Source organism: Amphiura filiformis, chromosome 15, assembly GCF_039555335.1.
Source record: "Amphiura filiformis chromosome 15, Afil_fr2py, whole genome shotgun sequence".
Classification (NCBI taxonomy): Eukaryota; Metazoa; Echinodermata; class Ophiuroidea; order Amphilepidida; family Amphiuridae; genus Amphiura; species Amphiura filiformis.
The window spans coordinates 61,859,288-61,878,202 of NC_092642.1; the positions used below are offsets into that span (position 1 = coordinate 61,859,288).

At 37.9% G+C, this 18,915-nt stretch overlaps 1 protein-coding gene across 1 annotated transcript; it reads left to right on the forward strand.

Annotated features, from left to right (window-relative positions):
• Positions 1-1,298: 1,298 nt before the first annotated feature.
• On the forward strand, positions 1,299-17,475 carry LOC140171091 (cadherin EGF LAG seven-pass G-type receptor fmi-1-like). Its single transcript, XM_072194260.1, has 14 exons — positions 1,299-1,373; positions 1,575-1,764; positions 2,016-2,069; positions 3,130-3,213; positions 3,949-4,049; positions 5,145-5,288; positions 7,269-7,377; positions 8,420-8,719; positions 9,773-9,930; positions 10,830-11,031; positions 12,609-12,829; positions 15,503-15,670; positions 16,272-16,373; positions 17,452-17,475. The coding sequence occupies exons 1-14, from the start codon at positions 1,299-1,301 to the stop codon at positions 17,473-17,475; spliced, it is 1,932 nt and encodes a 643-aa protein (XP_072050361.1).
• Positions 17,476-18,915: the final 1,440 nt, after the last annotated feature.

The window sequence follows — 18,915 nt, forward strand, 5'->3', positions numbered from 1 at the left end:
ACCACTCATTTTTTTAGATGTATATATTTCAAAGTATGTTCTGCTTAGGTTTGTTTTGTTTAGTCTTGGGAACCAATTTGGTTTAAAAAGGATTACAGAAACTTGTGATTTCTGTTCTCAACTTCTGAGAGTTGCATTTATAGTAATTTTATAGTGACCTGACACCTCATTTGTGACTGGACACCACGAATCAGCCGTAAAGTCGGCCTCCGGTCAATTTTGTTTTGTTTCGTGTTTAGAAAATATATATCATAAGCTTAAAATGGTATATCATTTGACTTCAAACGATATCCATGAAGCGGGGTTATGGTTTGTTGAAATCTGTTCCTTCAACAAAACTGTATTTTTTTGGTTCTACATGTGTCTCTTTTTCCACATTTGTGGTAATAAATATCAAACAGTCATAATCGGCGGTCATTTCAAATCATCCTCAAGTCAAAGAGGTTCAGGAATGTCCTCTCATTGTTAATTGTTGGTTATACATACCTAGACAAAATACAATGCATTGTTATCCACCACTTGAACAAGATTAGCTAAAGCAAACAAAGACAAGAACTATTTAAAGGATTCTATAGAAATAGGTAGAAGCTTATTATCCTCTTCAGCAATAGGATTATTGATTGGTTTAAACAGTGTTTGATGAGATACTTGTCGCACAGAATTGAGATACCTATGAATACAACCTTCACGCATATTTTACACTAGTAACTCAGAATACAATTTGCTGAGTTTACGGCTCATTCGTAGTGTCCACTCACATTTTAAGTTTTTGGTCATTCCATACACCGTAAGCAAGGATTCTCGAGTACTAATATACTATAGGATAAGCCACTTGTTTGCGCAAATGAAGTCAGTCATTCAGCCTATCTTGCGATAATGCATGTGATGGCATAGTACCCCTGTGCGTGTAGGAGTGTATCACCTGTGGAAGAGATGATGCATGTTTACGTCATCGTTTCAAAAAAAATGGCGAAAAAGCGGCGAACATTTGGTCGAATCTTTCCATTACTATCATATCGTGAAAAACCAAATACTGAGGAGTTAGCTCAATATACTAGGAAAATATTCTCTTCGATGACCCCATGACGAGACTGGCTAAATAAGCTGTATTTTTGCTGGAAAGGGTACGTAATTTAGCACTCGACGTCCGCCATCTTGGATAAATTTGGTGTACTGAAAATGCCCAGCAACTGTCAATCAAATACTGAACTTGTCAATTGAATATGGGATAAGTCTGTTCCACTGTGGCATATAAAATGCGCTAACGTTGTTGTCTTGACGTCATAAATTTTAGGCTAATGTGCCTGAGTGTTACCAGGACATTACTAGGTGTACTGAAAAAGCCTACCAACCGTCACTCAAACTGCCAATGTGTCAGTCAAACTGCCGTGAAGTGACTTCAATTTTTATACAGGGATTGAATACGAGTATCACGGCCCTGGTGTAAGAGGAAAATGGAGTTGCATTCATACAGCCAATAGAAATCAACTGGGCAACGACAGGCCATAATAATAAAACATTATGGTTTTCGTAATAACACTAAAAAATCACTGCACTTTTTTTTCACTCTTCAGGTGATCCTTACTCTTATTGATGTGAATGATCAAGCACCAGAATATACTCAGAATGGATGTGGGGATGAAGTACAAATACCAGAAGACTCCCAACTAAATGCAATTGTGTGTAAGGTCTTGGCCGTTGATGGTGATGAGTCCGGGAGTGATGCTGCCATTATATCTTATGTTCTTACTGGATCTGATTCGGGTAAGTGATAGAGTACAGATCCAAGAAAACTTATACCAGACTTTATTGTGTGTAAGGTCTTGGTATTTGATGAGTTTGGGAGTGATGCTGCCATTATATCTTATATTCTTACTGGATCTGATTCGGGTAAGTGATAGAGTACAGATCCCAGAAAACTTTTACCAGACTTTAGTGTGTGTAAGGTCTTGGTATCTGATGAGTTTGGGAGTGATGCTGCCATTATATCTTATATTCTTACTGGATCAATGTAGGTAGATCCCAGAAAACTGCTCTGATATCTTATATTCTTACTGGATCTGATGTAGGTAAGTGATGTAGTACAAATCCCAGAAAACTTTAACAAGACTTCATAGTGTGTAAGGTCTTGGTATCTGATGAGGATGAATCTGGGAGTGATGCTGCCATGATATCTTATATTCTTACTGGATCAATGTAGGTAGATCCCAGAAAACTGCTCTGATATCTTATAGTCTTACTAGATCTGATGTAGGTAAGTGATGTAGTACAGATCCCAGAAAACTTTAACAAGACTTCATAGTGTGTAAGGTCTTGGTATCTGATGAGGATGAATCTGGGAGTGATGCTGCCATGATATCTTATATTCTTACTGGATCTGATGTAGGTAAGTGATGTAGTACAAATCCCAGAAAACTTTTACCAGACTTCATAGTGTGTAAGGTCTTGGTATCTGATGATGATGAATCTGGGACTGATGCTGCCATGATATCTTATATTCTTACTGGATCTGATGTAGGTAAGTGATGTAGTACAAATCCCAGAAAACTTTAACAAGACTTCATAGTGTGTAAGGTCTTGGTATCTGATGAGGATGAATCTGGGAGTGATGCTGCCATTATATCTTATGTTCTTACTGGATCTGATTCGGGTAAGTGATAGAGTACAGATCCAAGAAAACTTATACCAGACTTTATTGTGTGTAAGGTCTTGGTATTTGATGAGTTTGGGAGTGATGCTGCCATTATATCTTATATTCTTACTGGATCTGATTCGGGTAAGTGATAGAGTACAGATCCCAGAAAACTTTTACCAGACTTTAGTGTGTGTAAGGTCTTGGTATCTGATGAGTTTGGGAGTGATGCTGCCATTATATCTTATATTCTTACTGGATCTGATTCGGGTAAGTGATAGAGTACAGATCCCAGAAAACTTTTACCAGACTTTAGTGTGTGTAAGGTCTTGGTATCTGATGAGTTTGGGAGTGATGCTGCCATTATATCTTATATTCTTACTGGATCAATGTAGGTAGATCCCAGAAAACTGCTCTGATATCTTATATTCTTACTGGATCTGATGTAGGTAAGTGATGTAGTACAAATCCCAGAAAACTTTAACAAGACTTCATAGTGTGTAAGGTCTTGGTATCTGATGAGGATGAATCTGGGAGTGATGCTGCCATGATATCTTATATTCTTACTGGATCTGATGCGGGTAAGTGATGTAGTACAGATCACAGAAAACATTTACCAGACTTCATAGTGTGTAAGGTTGTGGACGTTGATGAGGATGAGTCTGGGGGTGATGCTGCTCTGATATCTTATATTCTTACTGGATCTGATGTAGGTAAATGATAAAGTACAGATCCTAGAAAACTTTTACCAGACTTGTGGTGTGTAAGGTCTTGGTATTTGATGAGGATGAGTTTGGAACTGATGCTGCTCTGATATCTTATAGTCTTACTGGATTTGATGTTATACAAATATTAACTGTCTATGAGTGCGATGGTCGAAATATAATCACGAGGTGAAAGATGGATTGTAATGGAATGATACATCTTTCACTGAGTGATTATATTTCGACCATTGCACGAATGTAAGACAGTTAATATTTATTTTATATCACTCGTACATAAATTATATTACTAAAATAACATTTTGGGGTTCACCCCATAACTAAATCGGCGAGTCTAAGAGTCAGCGCACGGCTCTGGAAACGATGCTGCGGTGATATATTATAGTCTTTCTGGGCCTGATATTCATACCAGTCTTCATAGTGTATGAGGTCGTGGTCAGTTTGTTCTTAACCACCAATAAGATATATGCTATCAATGGCTTGGTTTATTTGTTGTTGTTCTCTGTCTTTGAGGACCTGTGTTTTAAGTATTTGACTATCATTCAGTACAGACAGATTGTAACTTAAGGCATTGTTCTTTATGTTTGTTTTCAGACTTTTTTTGGATTGAGAAAGACATTGATGGATTTGGTGTGATAAGATTGAACAGGGAGGTAGACAGAGAGACAAAAGATTTATATCAAGTCACTGTTGTGGTAAGACACGTCTGTAAAATATATTTCATTTTCTACTCAAGTTTGTTCGGCTTATAATTGGCAATATTGTGTATTGATATAGAATGGTGTGCACACAGTTGGATGCAGCACTTATGCTAGTTGCGGGTTACATAATTTGTGGCTGGTACAGCGCTTAAGTGAATTTATGTGCGCATAAGTGGGTACTTTATTGATGCGCACAGTAACTGAAAAAACTGAATGTATTTTGCCAATTATGAGCCGAACAAACTTTAGTGGCACTATCACAATTGACCTTGGCCACCTGCATGAAGACTTGGCCACTTACCCAGTGGTGCATGTACCACTTATAAAAGGAATTGACGTTTGCGGTAAATCCCATAATTCCTTGCGGTTGGACCCAAGTTGTCGTCATTTGACGTCACCCTGATGCGCACATCTGGGAAACGTCGTTACTGTGCATTGCATGTCGGCGTGGCGTCAACTGACAACATTTCGGGTATAACCGCAAGGAATTAAGGGATTTACAGCAAACGTCAATTCCTTTTGCAAGTGGTACATGCACCACTGGGTAAGAGGCCATGTCTTCATGCTATTCACCCTTTGCACGGATCCGCCATATTGTTACCAATAAAGGTTCTCCCTGGAAATGCACGCGCAAAAATTGTATTTTTGTTTCCGGCGGTTTCTAGTTGTGGGTAGAATCTTGTTTTGAGATGACTGTACGATTGGCGAATTGCAGACTATGAGCCGATCATGTAAGTTACCAAACAGGACGTGGCACTACATAAGCACACTTCTCAGGTAAAAAAGAACGAGGCTTACATGATACAAATTGTGGGATAGGCTTTTTCTCTGTTGACAAAACGCAGTCTTGGCCATAAGTAGGTAAGGGGCAGCCCACATGTCTCATTCTTAGGTACTTTGTCCTGAAGAAGTCAGAGTTACTCCTGAAGAAAGCTTGACAGTTCTAAACTTGTCCAACGGCAAACCGGCTAATATGATACTTTTGGACCCCGTCAACAATGTTTTTAGGTCCATGTGGATGTATAGTTACATTTCCCCTGAATCTTGTGTGTATAATTAGTATTGATAATGTTTTCATTATTTTTATAGGCTTCTGATCAAGGTAGCCCACCACTGTCTGTCAGTTTAAGTGTGACCATCAGAATAACGGATGTCAATGATGAACCACCAGAATTCTCTACACAGACTGAATATAGGAGATCATTTAATGATGAAGTACCGTCAGGAACTGAGGTAAGCAAAGAGTTGCTCTCATTTTCATTACGTTTTGTTACCTGGAGAAATTTGATCCTGTCTCGCCTCCTTTTTCAACCAAATTGATGGCAATAACTCTTGTAGTGAGGGATCAACATTTAACCACAAATTGCCTCAGGTAAAACTCACTTCCTGGGAACTAAATACCACTCAAGGTCATTTTTATGTAACTCATTGACCATTTGTGTTATATACTGCCTATAGCTATATGACATCCTTGTGATGTGGTCAACTCATATTGACCGATACCAACCTCAGGAGGGAATTCAATTTTTTGATCAATGATCTCCAGGTAGTGAAACCACAGAGGAGTAAGATAAAACAGAGCGTGTACCACCAGTCAAAGTCTCCGCCTCATCCGATAATGAGGGCCGATTGTTCCATGAAATGAGACAGGCAAGACTGCTACGCAATAACCGCGTATTTCCATGGTCTATCGCGTATTCGCGAAATCACGCAACGCCCTCTCGCGTATATGCGATGGCCCGTAGCGCTGGCGTGTTTGTGAGACACGACACAATCGAACAATCGGCCCTCATGAATATCACGAGAACTGGTAGCATACAATACAGGGGACTTTGACTGGTGGTGCGCGCTCTGTTTTATCTTACTCCTCTGTGAGTGAAACGTAATGCATGTTTCTTGCTGGGTTTATTTTCTTCTTGTTTTCATTTCTTTTTTTATCATCCTCTCTTTCTGTTCATCATCTTTTTCGAAGAAGATAAGTGATGAAATGAGCTATTCCACTTGAAATCCATACGCCCCTATGAAAGACATAACCTTAATCTTTCACATAGGGAGTGTAGGTTTCAAAAGGAGTCAGCCATTCAGGTAACCCCATTTGAAATTCACACTCCCTGTGTGGAAGATTAAGGTGGCATCTTCCATAGGTGTGTGTGAATATTAACTGAATAGCCCAATTTCTGATTATTTGTATCATTTTTGTCTCGCCTGATAAGGCAGGAGACTATATAATCACTTTTCCGTATGTATGTGTGTGGGGGTGTGTGCGTGTGTGACAAATTTGATTAAAGTTTTGGTTTTCGCCTATTTTCTCGGAGACTAGGAGTCGCACGTTTCTCAAACTTGGTGGGTGGGTGCATCTTGACCCGAGACAAAACCGGTTTGTATTGGTTAGTGGGTCAAGGTCACTGAGGACCTCTAGAGGTCATCTGAGGTCAAATTAGTAAAAACTGTCGTATGGGCATGAAACTTGGTAGGTACAGTCAACATTTCAAGCCAAATTTTTTGAAGGTCATTTCAAGGTCACCAGGGGTCATCTGAGGTCAAATTAGTAAAAACTGTCGGATGGGCATGAAACTTGGTGGGTACAGTCAACATTTAAAGCCAAATTTTTGGAAGGTCATTTCGGGGTCACCAGGGGTCATCTGAGGTCAAATTAGTAAAAACTATCGGATGTGCATGAAACTTGGTGGGTACAGTCAACATTTAAAGCCAAATTTTTGGAAGGTCATTTCGAGGTCACCAGGGGTCATCTGAGGTCAAATTAGTAAAAACTGTTGATGGACATGAAACTTGGTGGGTACAGTCAACATTTAAAGCCACATTTTTGGAAGATCATTTCGAGGCCACCAGGGGTCATCTGAGGTCAAATTAGTAAAAACTGTTGTGTGGGTATGACACTTAGTGGATACAGTCAACATTTAGAGCCAAAGTTTTGGAAGGTCATTTCAGGGTCACCAGGGGTCAAATTAGTAAAAACTGTTGCATGGGCATGAAACTTGGTGGGCACAGTCACCATCAGCCAGATAATCGTGCCTAGCCGATAACCGCCAAATTCATTTACCTCTACCAAAAGTAATCACAAAAGCAGGCGGTTGCGAAAGCAGGCGAGACTCGTGGTTCGAGAACCGCCTTGTCTTATAAATTTTTGACTTTTATACAAAGTTGGAAATTTTTCTTTTCTTGCAACTATTTTCTGTCTTATTTTATTGCCAGGTCATTCCTGTGACTGCCACTGATAAAGATTTGGATCCATATAGAACAATTCTGTGTAACATAAGCAGCACTGATGGAAGCCATGATTACTTCTTTGTAACCTCTGATGGTAAGTTCCGTTGCAAAAATGCATGCATCAAAATTAGCTCACAACAAGCTTATTGAAGCTTTTCAATTGAATAGCTGAGTGGAAGAATGGCCCAAATCGATCAAAACTGTTTTTGAGATATTAAGAACAAAACTTAATATTTGGAAAAGTTTTATAGACAGAATGTTTTCATCTTCAGGGGACCATTAATACATGAACATACAGTATTACAGACATTCGAAATTATATAGGTTGTTTCCATGGCAATGGTACAGGTCTTAATATGAGCTGGAGTTGGACCCTTCTTCCACTAATATACCGCAAGTTCCAGTTCCGTAAGCAGATGTGTTATAAATAGCTACAGAAACTTGGTAATTATCAATTAATTGCACAAGTAGAAGCATGTATTATGTTAGCAAGAAAGTTTATTGTAGTGAAAAGCAGATTTCATGGATGAACAAAATTCCTCTTTAACCCAATAGTTGTGGAAGAAGGGCCCAATTTTTCTTCCATGAAAACCATGATTAAGTGTACGTGGAAGATTATTTAGAGGGTGGATTTTGGCTCATCTTTCACACACAAGGAAGAACAGTCTGCTGGCAATAAAATGCTGGGTCTAACTCATTTTTGTAAAAAATTGGAGTTGGGCCCTTCTTGTACTTAGGTAGTCAATTCAACTTTATTTCCATAATAAAAAAAAAAGACAAAATACATCGCTTCAAAGAAAGATTAAGCGATTATGGAGGGAATGGTAGAAAGGCCAATAAGGACAGCATTGACCACACCGTTTATAACACAGCAAAAATCTAATAGAAGAGACTTTATCTCACATGGCACATAAAACTACCTCCAAGAATTAATTGTAAAATGAGGTAAGATGCAATTTGTATTCTCTCCGAAAGTTTTTCAATGATCTTGCTTGTTTTATGTTTTTAAGGGCATGTGTTTCATGCTTGATCAGTAAAAGTGGCATTTGATCAGTAAAAGTGGCATTTGACCAATGAGATTACAGAATTCATGTCAACTAAAGGAATAATGTATCTATTCCCTATTTCTCTTGCAGGTGCTGTGTGCACTGTCTTCACTCAGGGTATCGTGCCAGTGCGCCAAGCTGGACCCTATGTAATCACCGTCCAAGCTTACAATCCAGACCGCCCAGAACTTGTAGGTAACAGCATAGCCACCATAAGTATCTACGTCACCGCAGACTTGTGCTTGGTCATCATTGATCCTACCGATTATTTTAGCAAAGTGGAGGTTGGAAACATCAACGCTGGAGAGGAGGTAGTGAAAGTTCTCGCATCTAGTCCATGTGGAGTTGATGGGCTGGTTTATAATGTGATCAAGCAGACTTTGGCTCCAAGTAAGTTTGACAATCAGTCCATAATGTCTGCTTTGTCCAAAAAAATACACTATTTTGGGGGGATAAAAAAAAGTATCCTGTTTTACCAAATGAAATACCGTAAAATTCCGTCTACAAGCATATATATGCCTCTAAACGAGGTTTTTTTGAGACAAGAGGCAGACACTCTCAACAAAAACATTATTTGGAGTTTGAACAACTATATTACTGATAAAGGCGGCTGTACAAACATGTATATTTGTAAGACCAATCTATTGCAATGTTTTTGAGAAGGGTATTGGCCTTTCATATCTTTAGTTAAAAAAACCCTCGTTTAGAGGCATATATGCTTCTAGACGGAATTCTACGGTATAGCTTAATCTTTATTCATTTAGTTAGTTCTAAATGGCAATAAAAGTCAAATTTTAATTTTTGTTTTTGCAATTTCAGGGAAAATGAGCCAAAATATGTTTTTGTTTTATTTCAATTTGCAGTCACAAAATTCACAGACTGATTCAAAATTCAGTGTTGCCTGTCTTCAGTAAATTTCCTGATTTCAGGAAATTTTACTTGGATGATCCTGTATAAATGTTTAGGCAGAGAGTCAGACTACACTGACTGGCATCTCTGAAAATGTATAGTATTGACTTATTTGGCTATGAGTTTGCTCACAAATGTAATATTTTGTGTTAAATGTGACTTTTGGTATCTCGATGGGTCCAAATTTCTTGAAAAATAAATATATTGATGGGTCCACTTTCAAATTCTCAGCGGCACATACCCATATCCAAACTAAACTTGATTACCCCCCCCCCGTCATTCTTTTCCAAACACCTGACAATCCACCTCCAGCCATGAGAATTTTCAGGCTTTTGCCTGAATTCAGGCAATTTTTTTGTCTAAATTTATGCATTTTTATATTTTTGCAGCCTGTTTTGGGCCTTTTAAGGCCAAATTCACATGCTTTTTCACTCAGTTTTCAAAAAAGCCATTCCTCTGAGCTTACCATCAACGACATATATATGAATGCCAAGTTGGGAACACATTTAACATAACATTTTGTCTTCTCTGCAGCACCTTTGGACCCACCAAGCGATTCCACAGAGTTTACCATTGACACTGTGACAGGCATCATATTTGCAAGGAGCAACAACCCCAGTTTTGGAACACATTTCTTGGAAATCGTTGCTTTTAATTCATCAAACCCTGATTCCAGTACTGATATGGGATATGTAAGTTTTTGCTTTTATTGTTATCATAAAAAAGGTGGTTAAGTGATGAAATTGGTAGGTCTTTTTAGGAAAAAAATGTACCTATATCTTAAATACGAAAGATCAAAATTTTCAAATGATGGATGGCTTTTCCTCCCAGCTACATACACTGTAAGTACATCTCCATTAAGTACAGCTCCATTTGAATTTCATACACCCTCTGAGAAAGATTCAACCTGAATCTTCCACAGAGGAGTGGCAAGTTTCAAATGGAGCTGCTAATGTGTTCATTTCATTTGAAATTCATACTCCCTCCGTGGAACATATGTGACCGTCCACGGCGAATGAGCCGTAAATTCCTCCCCCGGTCAATTTTGTTTTATTTCGTGTTTAAAAAATAAACATCATAAACTTTAAAATGGTATATTATTTGACTTCAAACGATATCCAGAAGCGGGGTTATGGTTTGTTAAACTTTGCTCCTTCAACAAAATTATAGCTTTTTACGTTTTTACATGTGTCTCTTTTTCCACATTGTTGGCAATAAATATCAAACAGTCATAATTGGTGGTCATTTCAAATCATCCCCAAGTCAACGAGGTTTAAGAAAGTTCTCTCATTGTTAATTGTTATTAAAAGTTCTATTGCCATCTGAGGTAGAAGCTTATTATCCACTTCAATAATAGGATTATTGATTAGTTTTTGACTATTGAAATGAGACGGATGTCGGGCCAGCTTAAGTTACCGATGAATATGACCTTCGTACACATTTTACACCGTAACTCAGAATACAATTTAGGGAATTTACGGCTCATTTGTGCTGCCGGGTCACATATTTCCAAAATCTTCCACAGGGGTGGTGTGGATTTTAAATGAAATAGCCCATTTTATTTAACCACTTATGCAAATTTTTTTGACAGGTCACCATTATTATCATTCCAAACACCAACAGTGGACCAGCCTTTGACAGTGACCTCTACAATGTGTATTTCCAAGCGCCTAAACTTGAAAATTACGTTGTAGTTGACCTGGAGCATAATGTCACAGATGACGACTACCCAATGACTGGGGTCGGCGAGATTGTGTTCACGGAATTGTCTGAAACAGGAAATAGTGGTGAACGTAGGTTGATCAAAACGAGAACATTCACAGGAGTTTATCTCTATACCGTAAAAACTCGATAGTTAGCATATGTGCTTACTATCGAGCACTTTTAAAACATGCAAAGTGTAAAGGGTTTTGAGCAAATCATGGATACACATAGTAATATACGAACAAGTAAACCTGCAAATTTGTGTCTCAACCCCATTAGCTCGGTTGGTAAAGCGCAGGACTATGGTACAATTTCATGTTTTCATAAGCACTCGATAGTAAGCACATATGCTAACTATCGAGTTTTTACGGTATGTGACGCTCCCATAAGCATATAAAGTCACACATTTCACTTTCTGAGATATTCTATGTTTTGAAATCCTCTTTTCAGAAGCTTTAACCCCCTGAGTACTACCTGCTGATCTAACATTGCCTCTGATTGGTCAATTACATGATATCTTCACTTTAATCACCAATCAGAATGGAGTTTTGCAAATAATTCACCCAAATTTTTTTGTGGTGAAATTATTCTAACAATGTTGCTGATTGGTCCAATTGATAATGAAAACTTCTTTTTGGCCAATCTGCAGGTAGTTCTCATGGGGTTAAAATGATATATCACATGTCATAGCTGCTTCTTGATTCCTACTTAAAAAATCAACAATTCCTTGAATAATTCCTATTGATTTTAGACAGGTTTAAAGGGACATTTCATGATACACAGCTCATCTCCCCACTTTTCACAAAAAAGTTGAGATTTTTATACCACTGGAAACCTCTGGCTACATAATATTTATGTACAAAAAATTTCTTACAGATTAATTTGTTTACCAAAAATATCATCAAATTTGTATTTCGTTCTGGTGCACCAGAACAAAATTACAACAGAGTAGCCTATATAATATGGAGCAATGTAATACACATGACCATGCATAACTCGCAAACGCAAGATCAGAATAACTGAAATTTTGTGAATAAGCATTTTTGTGGATATCTACTGAAAAATGTTTTAACAAGAGAATGCATATAGGATCATGTAATACTCCTTTGATGGATCATATCTCTGATGTTAATGTTTTTACAACTTTACGCTCAATTTTTGGGAGCAGGTCACATATTTGCAATAGGGGAGGACAAGTGATGGACAGTACACCCTTTTAGTAGCACTATTGGGCTTAGCCTGGCCTATTGGGCTTAGCCTGGCCTGGCACACACAAATGAACGGGCACTTTTTTGATTATTTTCATCAAGGTTACTCAAAACTTACCTAGCTAATTTATTATACAGCAGGGGTCTCTGCCTTTTTAATATGTTATGAAACACTTAATTAAAAAAATATTTACAGACGGAAATTAAAATTCATCGACGGAAAGTCTTGTTATGCTCTCACAAACTTAGAAAAAATCTGAAAAATTCAAAATGTTGGTGTAAAAATTGGCAAAGGTTACTGCTGTCCCATTCAAAAGCACAGGAAAACCACCCACAGCGTTGAGGTCACCTTAGACTTCCTGTGCTAGCATCAATCAATTGTTTAAAACGAATTAATACATTCGGTATTATAGACTGTTTAAGATTAACAAATAATGTTTGCATGTTTTACATTTCAGTGACAGATTACTTTGGGATAACTGTCGATGGTGAGGTATTTTTGAGGGACAACTTACTAGAGCTCCCTGAAGCACTCATCATTACCTTGACTGTCCAAGTTGAAGATAAAGGCCTACCTCCATTGACTGATGTTGCAACTATTATCATCAGCATCGAACCACCGGCATCTAAACCACCAGAGTTTATAGTCAAATGCAGCGGGGTACAATTTGTGAATGAGGTCAGTCTTCAATAACAGCAAAATTTTTTGAAAAGAAAAATATTTTGCCTTACTACTCCAAAATGTATCAATAAATTAATCAACAGCAATAAATTAGGTCAACAGTAAATTTCAGAATCAATAAAAGTAATTCATATATAAAGGAAAGCTGTCAAGTTAGCTCAATCAATAAGGCATTTGACTATGGAGCGAGAGGTTGCAGGTTCAAACCCTGGTGGGGGTTTAGTATGCTCTCATGAAAATTGTGTTAGCTTGAAATTCCACTAAGCAAGGAACTTACTGCTAATTGTCCTGTACGGAACTCGGGGAGCTGCTCCTGGCTGTGAATGTCAATTGTGGAATGTCTAGGGTGTAGGCTCGTAAGCTGCAAAATCTCCAAGTTGATATGGGGACGTAGTTGTTAGTGGCGACCTGTAAAGTGTGCTGAGGCTTGGGGATCAACATATAGGTGTTGTGCTTGTGCATAGCACACTTTAAATCACTGCGCTTTTTCTTTTTTTCTTGCTTTCTTTTTTTCTTTTTTTTAAATAAAGGCACATATAGCCCACACATGTTCAGAGTCCCTGTGTTTAATAATAAAGGTCACTCCTCCATGAAGTATGCAAGATGAAATTGTGACAGTTAATTGATAAATTAAAACGATAATTGCGAGGTAGCAGGTTTGAGTCCCTATTGCGTCAACTTGTTGTGTACTTAGGCGAGGGTCTTCACCCCTATTGCCTCTCCCCACCTAGTGATCCCCTTACAGCAATATTTCTTGGAAGAGTCGGGCCCAATCGTTTCGAAAGAGAGATGGGCACTCCAATCTGTGAACACATGTTTGTCCCCTTTCCCCTTTTACCATTACCTTAGTAAATCAAGATGTAACCCCTCACAATGGACTATTCCAGTCGAAATCCATACACCCCTATGGAAGACATGACATTAATCTCCCGCACAGGGGGTAGACCCATTCAGGTAACTGTATTTGAAATTTGCACTCCCTATGTGGAAGATTAAGGACATGTCTTCCATAGGTGGTGTATGGATTTCAATTGGAATGGTCTATTGACCAAGGTGGTTACATGCTTGAATATAAAGTGATGGGAACAGCCCATTAGTCTAAAAGGCCATTAGTCTGAGAAATGGTTAAATTTAGGGCATTTTAGGTTAGGATTTGGGGTACGGTTAACATTAGTGTTGGAATAGGGTTAGGCTACGGTTATAAATAGGATCAGAGTTAGGATTAGAGTGTGGTCAGAGTTACGATTAGAGTCAGTGTTAGGGTTAGGATTAGGTTATTAGTTGAGGGTGAAGGCTAGGGTAAGAATTAGGGTTTATAACACTTATTGAGTTTTCAGACTATTAACCTGTAACCAAAGTGACATACTCATTATTGTTAGAAACAATAATATTGTGGGAAAGTTTTTGACACAAGTATCTGTGTACATATGACAGACAGTGAAAAAAAATTCACTGACATAGAGGATTTGAACCCGGGACCTTCGAATCACCGGGCCGATGCTCTACCGACTGAGCTAATGAGCCAGATCAAGAAGAGCAATATTGCGTCACTGGGCGGGAAAAACCTCATATGTACTTTTTGCCCTTGAACATGGATGAAGCAAACCATTCAATATAAAGTCTACACATATAGAGTGCACAACTTATAAGTTCCCCCTAATGCTTTTTGAAATAAATCGAAAATCATTTAACAAAATGTAAAAGTGTAAAACGTTATGAGTAACCTTATTTGTTTTACAAATCTGGGCCAATTTGTAGTGTCACACATCATTTCGTTTGGTCACAATGGTTCATTACGTAAAAAAGAGGGAGTTTTAAAAGTTGCACCTGAGTCCATAGGAGTTAAATGTCAAACAATACAGTATGTTAGGCCTGTCCATGTGTTTGTAATGGAAATAAAACTTAAAGTCTACATGCTTAGTAGGGGATGTGTCCTCCTGCACTGTTGACAAGTGCGTTGCAACGTCGCCGCATGCTGTTTATCATATTCCGGAACCGTTGCTGGTCCATGTTGTTCCATACATGTTGGATTGCTCGGGTTAGCTCTTGCAGTGTTGTGTTTTCATTGATATTCATTCATTCATTTCTAACACATCCCTTCCATCTCAGCCATTTATCATTAAAAAGTAAAGAATTAAACACCTGCTTTGCTTTTGAAAAAGAAGAAGAAGAAGAATACCAAAGATTAAGTTTTCTTTTACAAACACGAATATCCCTGGCCTACTGTTTTGTTTGAGAATTGAGTCCTATGGACTCAGATGCAACTTTTAACACTGTTTAAAACGGTCTCTTTGTTTTACATAAATAACCATTGTGACTGAACGCAATAACGTGTGATGCTGAAATTTGGTCCACATGTGTAAAACAAATAAGGCTACCCATATCTTTTTACAGGTTTGCATTTTGTCAAATATTTTTTGATTTATTTTAAAAAGTATTTAGGGGGGAACTTATAAGTTGTGGACCCTATACAAGCCTTTATCCATGTTCAAGGGCCAAAAATAAATATGAGTTGTTTCCTGCATGTACTTTTGGCCCTTGAACATGGATGAAGCAACATCTTCAATATAAAGTCTACACCAACAAGGCTTTATCCATGTTCAAGGGCCAAAAGTACATGTGAGGTTTTTCCCGCCCAGTGACGATTGTGATTTTTGTTTTCATCAATAGAATACACCACCACCATTTTTCCTCTGCCAAGTGAAAGCAGAAGGTAGCAGTAGTACCATCACATACACCGTGGATGATGCCGTAAACTTCAGGATTGATACAGCAGATGGATCCATTTTCACAAACAGAGAGTTTGATTATGAGAATACTGAAGAACGGCAGTTTAAGGTATGTATAGGTCTCTCTGGAAGTGTCTATTTGAAATAAATATTCAATATGTTCAGTGGATTAACTATGAATTAATATATTAATTCCATTTAATGACCAAGTTCCAATAAGCAACCAGGCAGATATTTTTCAACTTGCAGAATGTGATATTACTAACATCCTATTCAGATTTACTAGTATCTGGTGCAGATACCATGTGAATGGCAGGAATGGTGCTGAGTATGTCCGTACACAGGAGGGTGCTGCCCCCTAAAAATACAGGGTAAATATGTCCTACATTGTAGAAGGGCAAAATTTAGAAAGAAAAATGACTAAATAGGCCGCTTTTTCATTAAAACTCCTGAAAATAGCACCCAAAAGTTAATATTTAGGGGGCTGAAATCCACCCTGCAAAACATATTACATACAAGCCTGGTGCTGATAGAATGGTTTGATGAGAATTATAGTTACTAACTCTTACACTATTTTACCAAACTTTGTCTCTCAGACTGTCACATGTTATTGGTGACAGCAACCAGCTGTCAGAGATGTGAGTGATGCAGAGACTGAATATGATGAGATGTTTTACACAATTGTTTGTATTCTCTTGTATTTTATTCAGGTCTTAGTGACAGCAACCAGTGCAAGTGATGGTCTGTCGGCTACAACCAGTGTCAGTGTAGCTGTCAGAGATGTGAATGATGCAGCACCTGAATTTGATCAGGTAAGTAAGTCACCAAGGCCCACCCCAGCCCCCACCCGTACAGTGTCATCACCCCAATATCTTCATGGAGAAATCGCCATGGTAGGTTGAATCCACAGCCACGCATGGCCATTTTGTTCCTTTGAGACGTATAATGAGCCGAGGGAAATCCGACTAAGGCTACTGACAATAGCCTGGTAATTGACCTCTCTGTGTGTCAGTGAGCATGTATACGCCATGATGAGGTCAATGGTCATCTGCTTTTAGACTGCCTCCACGTCTGAGTGGAGCTAGCCTAGCGCTATAGTTCGGCACATATAAAATCAGAATTTTTGTAAGTTTTGAGTTCAAGACGCAAGCTTCTTTCTCAAGACGCAAGCTAACGACTATCCTATCCGTTCAACACATATATTCAAGTGCAAGGAACAAAATCTGGTTTCTTTAGACTAAATAAATTATGGGAGATATTCATCATTTTCTACCTGTACCTCCAATGGATCATCAATACCTATATGCCAATAAGAATGTGACTTAGACTAAATCCATCAGTCCCCTACACTGTGCATGCATTTGTGTTATGCTTGCAGTGACGACTGAAAAACTCATGGAACACAGACTCATGGAAATGTTTGTTTTGGAATTATTTGTCCAAACATCACTACAATAATCAAAATGAGATAAAACCAATGCATTGCCAAGCATTTTTAGAGTGTCTTGTGGTAACAAACATTTGACACATCTAATAATACCAATTTTCTTGGAAACCTTTGAATTGATGAGAACATTACATTCCCTGAGGACACTATTGTGATACCGTAAAACCCCGTCAACAAGCATATATAGTGTTTTTTATAAAAGCTTAATTAATTCGAAGCAAGCGTTAATATACAAGTACCAATACAATAGATCGGTCTTAAAATAATACTTGTTTGTATATGCTTGGATCCGTAATTTATTTGCTCAAACTCCATAATGGCGACTGGATTAATGTAGCTTTCATCAGAAGCACACTATATGCTTGTAGACTGGGTTTTACGGTATTACGTCCGCACCAAATAGTCATGCGATAGACTCTTTTCATGCTCATTCACCTATGTAGAAATGGCATAAGCACATAAAGTAGGAAAATGTTTTAGCATAACAAAGAACAAGCCCCAAAATTAAGCTACAGAGGGTAAACAGTCTCATTTTCATAATAAGGAACAACTTGAGCCAACACTTTATTGTAGCAATTTAGTTGATACCAGGTTTCTTATGATTTAAAGATACCAGTAACATGCGCATATTTTGGGGGGGGGCTTTACCCTTTTTTTTATTTATTTTTTTTTGCTCTTCACTTTTTCAAACGACCGAGAAAAAAATTGGGTCAACCTTTTCGGGCTGTTGAGGAAGGGGCGGCAAAATTGAATTTTCTTCAGCCCCCCGGGGTTGGGGCGGCCATGGTACGCCACTGAGTAATGGTTGGGTACTGGACATGGTGATAATGCAGATGTTGATGCAATGCAGTCGCAAGAAACATAATTTGCCGCCATCATTTTCAAAATTGAAAAACAAATCCCCATTAGGGTTAGCAATTATAACTGTTGCGATGTGGTAGTTCACAGCATCTTACGAATGGTAGTGACCTTTGGCAAAAATTGCATTGATCATTTCATAGCGAGTGTGTAGAAGAATTCAAATATCACAGATATACTTTTGTAGGTTCTGTGGTTCTTGAGTTATGTTAAAGAGGCTGAAATAACAACACTTTTGTAAAACGTACATAACTCATTAACAACAACAAATTTTTCAAAGTATATGATTTGTTGAATGAACTTTTGGAAAGGTCAAAGTGTTATTTTTCAATAATATATTGATTTAGATAATGAAAATTAATTTTTTGACTGCTTCGACCAACAATAACTGGTCCACCCTTGAGTCAATTTGTCGTGGTTGTCAAACAGCAAGATATGTCTTTGTATGCATACATATACAATACAAGAACGTACATGTCAAATTTACACCACCCAGATGTGTATTTTACATAAATACCCTCCTACATTATGAGATAACTCAAAATCTATGCGACAAATCTCAAGACCTATCTTAAAATTATTAGACATTCCTTTAGTTTTGAACATTCCACTAATAACTGAAATCAACATTCAGCTATCAACAATTCTATTATCTCTCCATACGACTCCATACATTTATCATGAATCTGCAAACAATACTTAATATGCTAAATATATGTGTGTTCAATTTTAGAGTGAATACAAATTCTCCATTTTGGAAGATGTTGCCTCTGGTGGTTGTGCTGGTAAATTTGTGGGTACTGTGCATGCGACTGATGCAGACACGGATCCGGACTTTTCCTACCTTCAATATAGTATTATTGGTAAGCTTATCAACTTGAAACAGTTTTGAATAGTTTAATTCAGAAGGGATGTTTTAATAGGTGCTAGTAACAGAGAACTAAATGTAGCTCACATTCAGTTTTGAAAAGAGTAGGGTACTATAATCTGTAGCACTACCTGCCGATCTAACATTGCCTATGATTGGTCAATACATGATATTTTCAATT